The sequence below is a fragment of the Apodemus sylvaticus genome, chromosome 23 (genome assembly GCF_947179515.1).
Source record: "Apodemus sylvaticus chromosome 23, mApoSyl1.1, whole genome shotgun sequence".
Taxonomy (NCBI): Eukaryota; Metazoa; Chordata; class Mammalia; order Rodentia; family Muridae; genus Apodemus; species Apodemus sylvaticus.
In genome coordinates this window covers 47,048,715-47,059,058 of record NC_067494.1, presented here as the reverse complement: position 1 = coordinate 47,059,058, position 10,344 = coordinate 47,048,715, and the positions used below count along the sequence as shown (strand labels likewise).

Genomic DNA, 10,344 nt, shown 5'->3' with positions numbered 1-10,344 from the left:
GTGTCTGTGTCTGGGTCTGCATCTCCGTGTGTGTCTGTGATTGGTTCTCTGTCTGTGTCTGTCTGTGTGTGTGTCTGTGTTTGGTTCTGTGTCTGTCTGTGCTTGTGTCTGTGTCTGTCTCCGTTTGGTTCTGTGTCTGTATCTGTCTGTGTCTGTGTCTGCGTCTGCATCTGTGTCTGTGCACCTGCCTGTGCACATACCCCTTGGTCTCTTGCATCTGTATTGCTTGTACCTTGGTGCAAGAGAGTGTACAGGAGAGAAGTCAGCCCGGCTGCTGTACCTAAGGTAGGCCATCAACATTATTTTAGAGACAGACTTACTCAATGGCCTGAAACTGGCCAAGAATCTGGGGCCGGTTGACCAGAAGCTCCCAGGGATTTGATATGACCACCACATACTCTCAGGTTAAAGGCATATATAGAGAGTTTGCTGTTTATTTATTGATTGACTTTGGAATGAGCTCAAGAGATAGATTAGACCACATATTTGTAAGGCCACTGGCTGTGTGTCTCCTTAGTGCTGCTCTTTTGATTTTTATTTATGCTTTATTTGGATGGCTACTTTGTTTTCCCTAGGATTTATTTTCTCACATGATATTTTATTGTTATGATTATTTCCTAATGCATTTCAGGCTGCTTCAGTCTATCTATTTTCAATATATTTTGGTTTCCTATTTTTGCATTATTATTGTTTAGTGATTTATTCACGGCATGTTGTCATTGGCTTATAATTAATACATATTTGCCTTTCAAGACACTTTGGCTTTTCCAGCAGGGAGAGCTTGAGATGTCTGTGGATGAGCCCACAGGATCTGTGAGCCTCTGTGGGAAGACATCTAGTGGTTCCTGGAGCAGCTGCAGCAGCCAGGACACATGGAACTACAGTGGAGGTGAGCTACAGGACCAGGGAGCAAACACCCTGACCTGGCCAATGCTAATCTGAATCCCTGGCCACAGGCTGCAATGGTCACTCAGGGCTACACTGAAGGCCACTCAAGGACAAAGAATGGGCCATCAAAACTGTGTGCGGTCTTGTTCTCAGAGTCTTGTGCTGGTAAAAACCAGCTGGCCTTGACCACTGAAGTTGAGTCCAGACTCTATGGCTTTTTGGCCATGGTTGTAGGTTTAATAGTCTCTGATATTTTACTATCTTATTGTTTGTCATTGCTTAATTTTAAGTTTCAATATTTTGCTCAGGGGAGGTGTGGTTTCATTGGGAAAGACTACGTCCTAAAATGAAATGGAATATTCACTGAAGTGCTGGGAATTTATATTTGTTTTGTCTTTTACTAATGCTTTCGCCTCTCATTTTTTCATATGATTTTTTTCTTCAATCTACATCCAATCACAGTATTAATCAACTGTAACCCTCCCAATCAACCTGTTTTATGACTATGTTTTTTAGTTTCATCATCTGTATTTGGAATGTGTGTACTCTTGGGTTTCTAGTTTGGGGTGCGTTATTTGGTTAGGTTTTACTTACATTTTTTTACTTTATCTTTTCCCCCATATATTTTTCATAATATTCATTCTATTTTTCTATCCTTTACTTACCTTTATGACAAGCACATTTTCTTTGTTTATTTTTACGTAGCATGTGTACTAATTTTGGTTTCTGTTTTCCTACATCTTTTTCATTACATTGATTCTATTCTTTTTATGTTATTTTTAGGTAGCATTAGTAGTGATTCAATACCTACACATAGTGAGGAGGAGTTACCACCATTCAGCTTCGAGCCCCATATCTCTGAGGAGGAAGACTTCCACTCCCAATACAAAGTCTTGAGGACCATCGGGCAAGGGAGTAACGCCAAGGTCCTCCTGGCCCAACACCGGCTCACAGGCACACCTGTGGCCATCAAAGTTCTTGAAAAGGGCAAGCAGTGGTTCCAGTCAGCCATGATGGAGGCCAATATAATGAGAACACTCAACCATCCCAACATCATCTCACTTCTACAAGTGATTGAGACCACAAAAAGCATATACCTGGTAATGGAATTTTTTGAAGGACAACAACTCTACCAATACATCAAAAATTCTGGCCACATAGAGGAGGACGAGGCCTGGAAAATATTTAAACAACTAATAGCTGCCGTGAGCTACTGCCATGAACATGGTATCGTGCACAGGGACCTGAAACCTGATAACATCCTGATCGATAACAATGGAAAAATCAAAATAATCGACTTTGGCCTTAGTACCAAAGTCAAACCTGGTCAAATGCTCAGTCAGCACTGTGGTTCCTACTCTTTTGGTGCCCCAGAATTCTTCCTCGGTAAAAGATACGATGGTACCAAAAGCGACTCGTGGACCTTAGGTGTGGTCCTGTATTTGATGATTGTCGGGAAGGTGCCTTTTGATTCTGTGATCATCCATGAACTGCAAAGACAAGTTGTGGCAGGAGTATATCCTGCCCCCTGTGGGGTCTCACAAGAACTAGAGGACTTGCTTAGTCTATTACTGACCATCCACCCTACATATAGGCCCACACCCATGGAGGTGATGCTGCACCCCTGGTTTAAAGGGGACTGGAAGATGTTCCCAAATCCCTGTAAGGATCTAATCCCTGCCAGGGCAGACCCTACCATTGTCCAAGCCATGGAATATCTTGGCTTCCGAGCTCAAGACATTCTCGAGTCACTACGTAAACAGAAATATAACCAAGCCATGGCTTGCTATACTTTACTAAAAGGACAGGCTCTCCAGAGACATGTCTACTCAACAGTGACTCAGACAGTGAGTCCAGTGGCAGCCCCATTCCCGACCATTGATGCTGCTGCTGCTTTTACTTTAGGAATGAAGACAAGCAGAAGTGCTCCTATACTTGGCCCACTGGTCTCACCATCCTACACTGGTCAAGAGTCTACCTATGGCCAGAAGGCTAGGCAAAGAGCAGGAAGAACATCCACTGGGCCTGATTTTCTTCACTTGCGGCCACTCCAGTGGAAACCCACAGAGGACCAACAACACATATTTGCCATGAGTGTCCCCTGTATTAACACAACAACCAGAATCACTGAAAACAGCAGCAATTCGATCCCAGAAGACAATCCCCTCTCCCACAGTGCCTCAGAGAATAAGCCCATCCCCAGCAGGGCCAGGGCCCAGCCCCGAGGCTTCAGGGGATGGGCCAAGAGGGTACGAAATGCCATGAGGAGACTCTGTTGCTGCTTTACAGGAGGAAATCAATCTCGCCGCAGGCAGCACAGAGTCTCCCCCCAGAAATGAGGCCCATGGAGAAAATCCAGAGAAAAAGAAGCAGGCAGGGCCCAGGTACCTTTGTGCTTTGTCCTACCCACTTTACTCTGTGCTGGTCCCTCCTCTGTCTTCATTTTCATTTTCATTTTGCCCACAATTCTTACCTTCTCATCTTCTCGAAGTACTTTAGAATTCATCAACCCCAAGCCTTCTCCCTATTCTGGGTTTCTACTCTTGCCAGCATGGACTCAATATCAATGATTTTTAATCCACACAACAGAATTGTTTTGCTGACCCCATTCCTTCTCCTGGAGTCCATCTTCCCTAAAGACAAGAAAGAAAGAAAGAAAGAAAGAAAGAAAGAAAGAAAGAAAGAAAGAAAGAAAGAAAGAAAGAAAGAAAGAAAGAAAGAAAGAGAGAGAGAGAGAGAGAGAGAGAGAGAGAGAGAGAGAGAGAGAGAGAGAAAGAAAGAAAGAAAGAAAGAAAGAAAGAAAGAAAGAAAGAAAGAAAGAAAGAAAGAAAGAAAGAAAGAAAGAAAGAAAAAGAAAGAAAGAGAAGAAATTAACCAACTTATTTCTGTGTCACTATTAGAATTGCTATCTGCCTATTTCTGGAACCAGATAGCACACTGAGAACCAATTATAAAAAATGATTTAACTGAATATTAATATTTACAGAAGAGTTATCAGTATTCTTGAGGGTTCATCTCTAAGAGACAGAGCTAGGTGGCAGAGACAACAGGAAGTGGTATGTTCTGAATGAGGAACATTTTCCCAAAGCTGATAATGTAATAGGTCTGAAGGAGCATTCGGGAGCATTTCCAGAAGGAACGGCTTCTGGGGGGAAGAGAGGAAGTTTCTGGACAGTGAGGAAGCATGATTATGTGGAAATTCCTAGAGATATATCAGCAGGGAAAATCAGTAGGCTGGTGGATATGGTTCCCTGAACTGGTCAGGTGGCTATACTAAAAGATCTGAGAGAGGTTCTCAGGAGGGATTCACTGTTTTTGCCTAGCTGATGACATAGCATAGGTAGACTGACTAGGAGACAAGTCTGTGGCCCTGTGCCTGAGACTTCCATGTCTCCTATTCAGGAGATCTCTCAAATAATACCAATTGCCCCCCACCCCACCCCACCCCCGCCACCGTGATCTCAGCTGCTAGAGGGCTCTATCCACAGGGACAGCCCTTGTGTTGGTATAGGCAGATGACTTCATCCATGTGTCACTAAGGTCCCTGTGATATGAGATGCCATGTGTATGGACAGACCAAGGAGTGGCCACCAAGAGAGCTCAGAGGCCTGTGGACCAGAACGCCAGGCCTAGGATGGATGAGGGTGCAGTGCTGCTGACATAGGCGAGTCACTCATCCAGAACCTCTGCCCTGCTGCCTTTCACTGGCAAGAAAGCCTGTCACCTGTACTACTGCCACCTGAAGGAACAGATACTGAGTTCCAGGTTTCTGCACATAGAGAAGGCCTGCTTTCTCCTGGCTGCCAGTGGGTTACAGGATGACCTGGGCCACCAAAAGGACTTAGTCCTTATGAGCAGGTACTTCATGCTACATGCCTATTCCCAAAAGAACAGGAAAATATGTCACCCTCCCTGTGTGTGTGTCACCCTTCCTGTGTGTCTGTCACCCTCCTTGTGTGTTCTTTTTCTCTGGAAGTGCCTGCCATCCACCATGAGCAGCAGGGTCTGACTCCACATGAGGCAGTGTTATGCTTCATAAGGGATGCCTGCCATCTTGAGGATATTCTGTTCACTTCCTCAGGATATACAAGACTGACCCTGAGGTTTGGGATCAAAGGTTCCCAGGACAACAGTGCTTCTGAGCCACCTGGTTGACAGCATGACTTAGAATGCAGTTAGTGTAGGCAGGGCAGTCCTTAGGGCCTGCATGGCCTGTGGTGAGCTGGTGGCTGTCCTGATGTGGCACACTGAGTTTCTCTGGTGTCTGAGTTCTGGTAAACCTTTGCCCAGCCTCTGCTCTAACTGGTTTGGTCTGACATTGATTGGAAGATCATGGTTGGCCTCTCTGGCGGTCCCATATTCAATGTCTGCATACTGCACGGCCTCTGCTCCCAGTTCGCAGCCTTCCACAGCCTTCCACTAAGCGTGCAACTTTGGTCTAAGGGGTTCACAGAACACAAACACCTATTGTAGCATACCAAATACACGTGTGCCCTGGGCATATGTAGGGGAACGAGAGGCCAGGACAGAGCTCTTGGTTTGTGGGCCCTCTAGCCTGTTAGAAAGACCTCCTTCCACTTGCCCAGAGACACAGCCTAAACATCTGTCCTGTGTTCTAGGTAAAGGAGGAGGACCACCCTACTCTTTTCCTGCGTCTCACTCTGAATGGAGTGACCATCTATCAGGTGAGGACCCCTCCTCTTTCTCTCCTGTCTCCTGCTACCCCAGATCCTACCTCACGCTCTCGTTTCCGCATCCCACATAACCTCTGTCTTTCAGGAGGAAGACTACACTCCACAGTTGCTCTGTGACTTCCCCAGGATACATATTTAAAGGTAACAGTTCTGGTGGGTGTCTGAAGGGTAAATCCATCCATAAATCTCAGCAGTCCTCAGAACCTGGGACTCAACAACTTCATCCTCATTTTTCTTTCTCCAAAACATCACTCATCCTTGTGATCCTCACAGCCATGTCTGGGATGAGCTCTCCAAGAGATGTATAGCTCTGGCTGCCACCAATTACCAATTTTCCACTCAGCAACAAAGGGGAAATTAGAGATACACCAGTTAGCCTCTGTCCCTCCTTCCTTATTCCCAAAGCCATGACAGTGAGGAATGGAGGAGAGCAGGCAGGCCAAGCACTGATTAGGGTTCACTGAAAATCCTGCAAGCAAGACTTGTGTACATAGGGGGGCTGCCCCAGGTTTCGTCTGCATTCTTAAGGCTGCAGAGAGATGGTACTCACAGGGCCCTGAGACTGTTTCCACAGGGACATGAGCTCTCCAAATGAAGGATGGGGCAGGGCCCAGTTGTGGCTAATGGCCTACGTTAAGGTTTTCTTCTTCTGCTGCTGCTGCTGCTGCTGCTGCTGCTGCTGCTGCTGCTGCTGCTGCTGTAACCATTTTCTAAACTGCAAAGTCACATTGTCTGTCCTGTCTGTCCAGGGGAAGAAGCTGGGAATACAGGGAGAAGGGCTGCTGGCAACACAGAAGCTGCTGTTCTAAACGGGCCATGCCTGGCGCTCCCGTTACCTGCTGCAACAGCTTAGTAGCACCCACCAGTTCCACCTCAGCTTGCAGCCTGTGCTGCAGGGGCTACAGCAGCTGGAGGAGGCAGAGAGTCGGTATTAGATCCACCTGGGTCTGGGCACCTACCTGATGGCCACGCACCCTCTCTATGATCTGAGGATGTAGCAAATCAACCCTTGAGAGCTGCTCCTGGGGTTGGCTGGCTGGGCTGGCTGGGCGTCCAGACCACACCTTCCATTACAAGTCATCATTACTGGTGGTCATCAGCTCCTGTTCCTCCCTCCGAGGGTTGGGATGAAAGGTGGGAGTGACCTTTCCATCCCTCCAAGATGCATATGATTCTACAGTGTCATTTTCCTTACATCCTTAGCACTGCAAACAGACAAAGAAGCAAGTTTGTCTGCAAGGGGATAGCGTTAACGCTGCCTAAAGACTCATTGTTCTCTCAACTTTTCATGACCCCACTGAGAAAGGACCTGACTTGCCGCACACTGAAACCACAGTGCACAAACAGGAGTGTGTGTCTCTGTCTGTGTATTTGCATGCATGTATTACTGTACATGTATGTAGGGGGATGTGGACTGTGTGCATGCCTCTGTGTGTCTGTACATGGGTATACATTCATGTGTGTACGAATGTTTGTGTGCCTATCTTTGGTGTGTGTGTGTGTGTGTGTGTGTGTGTGTGTGTGTGTGTGTTTGAAAGAGAGAGAGATGAGTGTGCCTGAATGTATTTGTGAAGCATAAGCAAGTAGAACTCTGTACCCATGTTGTAAGGCAGGCGCTCAGGGATGCCAGGTGCATATTGCACGACTGTACATGCTCAGAAGGAACTGATGGGTTCTGTTTTCACCTGGTCCTCTCCTGGGTGATAGACCCCCAGGGCTGCTCAGGATGGCTCTGTAGCTAAGAGACAAGGTGTCACAGCCTGAAGAACCATCCCAAGGGGATGATAGGAGGCTGCTGGGGACAAAGTCCGTTCATAGTTCCAAGCTGTCATGGGAACTCAGAGCTCATTCCACAAGGGTGGACTTTTGCTCCATGCGCACAGGTGCAGATGCATCTCTCGGTTGGCAGGACTCTGACCATCACCAGTTAAGGAGTGCAGGGTACTTCACGTTCCTCCCTCAGCAGGTCTTGTGTTGCTTTCCCCTCAGAGAAGAAGAGCTACCGGGAATGCTACATCAGTGACCTGCTAGACCTGGAACCCTGCAGCAGAACCTCCCTGGGCAAGGAGGACAAGAAGAGAAGCAGACAACATCTCCTCCATTGCCTCTCACTGTTTTCCTAAAGCCCTGGCAGCTCCCACACAGGGTGCATCAAGCCTAACTCCCAGCAGGGAGAGCATGAGATGTCTGTGGATGAGCCCACAGGATCTGTGAGCCTCTGTGGGAAGACATCTAGTGGTTCCTGGAGCAGCTGCAGCAGCCAGGACACATGGAACTACAGTGGAGGTGAGCTACAGGACCAGGTAGCAAAGACCCTGACCTGGCCAATGCTAATCTGAATCCCTGGCCACAGGCTGCAATGGTCACTCAGGGCTACACTGAAGGAAACTCAAGCACAAACAATGGGCCATTAATACTGTGTTTGGCCTTGTTCTTGGAGTCTTATCTAAGTAAAGAGCAGCTGGCCTTGGCCAATGAAGTTGAGTCCAGATCCTATGGGCTATTACACAACCGACTGGCAGGAGTAAGAAATGACATGAGGGAGCCGCTGGCCCCAGTAGAGATGGGCACGGAGGAGGCACAATTCCTGGGTCTGTGGGTGGTTGGGGAGAGCTCAGCTTTCAGAAACAGGCAATCTCGCCTCTCCTGACACTGACTGGAGCCACTCTGCAGAGCAGATGGCATCACTTGGGAGGGAGGCCCTGTGCTCCGGTGGATGTCACAGAGAGCGCCTGTCTTTTCTTCTCACAGTTCAGAACAGAAGCTGTCCTCATCTCAGACAGTCCTATCTGCTTTGTACTTCAGAGTTACAGCAGGAAAGAGCCCAGGACAGGACAGCCCACAGCAGTGTATGGGCAGTGCTCCCACAGCAATGTATGGGCAGTGCTCCCAAAGCAGTGTATGGGCAGTGCTCCCACAGCAGTGTGTGGGCAGTGCTCCCACAGCAGTCTGTGGGCAGTGCTCCCACAGGAGTGTATGGGCAGTGTTCCCACAGCAGTGTGTGGGCAGTGCTACCACAGCAGTGTATGGGCAGTGCTCCCACAGCAGTCGACGGGCAGTGCTCCTGCCTTGGTCCCACTTACTCGTCTCCTCTTCACCCTCCATATCCTCCTCCACCTCTTTTCAGCAGCCACTCAGAGACCTTCGCAGGACTGTGGGTCCTGCTACTCAGGATGTAGGGACAGAGGTCACATACCAGGTAATGTCTCGTACAGCTCTTTTGGCTCCAGCACCCTGACCACCCAAGATTCCCAAATTGGGTCCTCAAGGTCCTAGGGAATCCTCTGCAGGCATCCCTGGAGGTGCAGCCAGATTTTGGGAGCACTGGGTTTAGCAGTGGTTCTCTGCTTCAGGCTCAGAGCCTGACTGAGAGGGCTTGCTGAGTGGCACAGCAGGGACAGAACAGCGTGCAGCCCTCCAGTGGTGAACATGAAGAACTGCAGGACATTATTTCAACCTTTCTTTACCTCTACCTTGTTCTAAATGGCTGCAAAACAAGTCCTAGGGACCTAAGAAACTTGAGTTTCTATCACTATAGGACACCAAAGAGACTAAATCAGGGGCCCTGTGAAACCTGTTCAGAGGACAGTGAGGGCTCTGTGTTCCTGGACTGGCATGAAGGCTGATTGACCACTAGGCTTGATGTTGGACTCACAGAGAATTAGGAACAGATAGAGACTGGGAGGAGAGAGCATGAGAGACAGTCCCAGCACAGTCCAGGCCCAGAGTGGAGCCAGCTCATTTAATACAAGAGCATGTGCCCTCCCAAAGGCTCTCAGCTCAAGGCAATACCCAGAAGAACTGACCAAATAGCAAGCCCCCTGCATGGCTCTCCTACCTGCAGAATGTATAGGGCCCTCAGGACAGATCCTACAGTCCCTCATAGCTGAAAAGCGTAAGATGAGCATCACTGTAGTGTGGAGGCTGCTCTCAGCTAATGGGACCCACACAGTCTGTGGACAAGTTTGCTTAAGTAAAAGGTGGCCGTCCTTGAACTCTCAGATGCGTCCAGGGTAGAGTGTGGTGACAACATCCAGAGCCATTCCTCAAAGACATATGTGCAAAAGGGACAACAATGGAGGGAAGCCTGGGCAGGCCAGCATCCCCGGTGCCAGTGTGGACTGAAAGGTGGCATGTGGCATGGAATGGAGGATCGCAAGGAATTCTAGGATGCACTGGAGCCACACAAGTGCCCACAACCCAGCCTGGGAGAACACAAACATATCAGGGATTATCAGGGATCCTAAACCTGGGAGGGATATGGAGCTGGTGCATGCTGGGATGGTCGGAGGAAACAGCATGAGGAAACCGGGGGGAAGCGTGTCCTGAGAGCTAAGACAGAGCACACCAACAGGAGGGCCTGTCAGGCCCAGGATAGATCGGCTATGACAGAATTAGGATGGTCTGGGTAGAGCTGGAGTCCTGGGATTGTAGAAACACCAAAATCACCAACAGTCAGGGAAAGAACTAACATCGCACTGTTGTATCTCTCTGCAGGTTGGGGAGGCAGAGGCAAACCATACAGGTGACCAGTGTGTTCTTAGCATGGAAAAAGCATGTGGGCTCACTCATGCAGACAGCTCATGACTAGGTCACACAGTGACACTGGTGAGATGCTGGTTCCTCCTCTCAGGGCAAGAAGTTCCTAAGCGGCCTCTCCCTGTGATGACTTCATGACGAACCACACATGCAGGATACTGTGGAGTAGGCAAGAGCCATACAGCATCCCTGTCTGTGCCGGCCAGCCTTGAAGGTGACTTGG

At 48.5% G+C, this 10,344-nt stretch overlaps 1 protein-coding gene across 1 annotated transcript; it reads left to right on the top strand.

Moving 5' to 3' along the window:
* The first annotated feature begins 782 nt into the window (after window positions 1-782).
* On the top strand, window positions 783-3,227 carry LOC127673739 (sperm motility kinase Y-like). The gene is made up of 2 exons (XM_052169511.1): window positions 783-889; window positions 1,672-3,227. Exons 1-2 carry the CDS (start codon window positions 787-789, stop codon window positions 3,225-3,227), a joined length of 1,659 nt encoding a protein of 552 aa, XP_052025471.1. The 5' UTR covers window positions 783-786.
* The last annotated feature ends 7,117 nt before the right edge of the window (window positions 3,228-10,344 follow it).

Excerpts from the sequence above, each read along its gene's own strand:
- LOC127673739 (XM_052169511.1), top strand. The coding sequence starts at position 787 with ATGTCTGTGGATGAGCCCACAGGATCTGTGAGCCTCTGTGGGAAGACA. Across the intron at positions 890-1,671 it reads CACATGGAACTACAGTGGAG|GTAGCATTAGTAGTGATTCA; the intron begins GTGAGCTACAGG and ends TGTTATTTTTAG.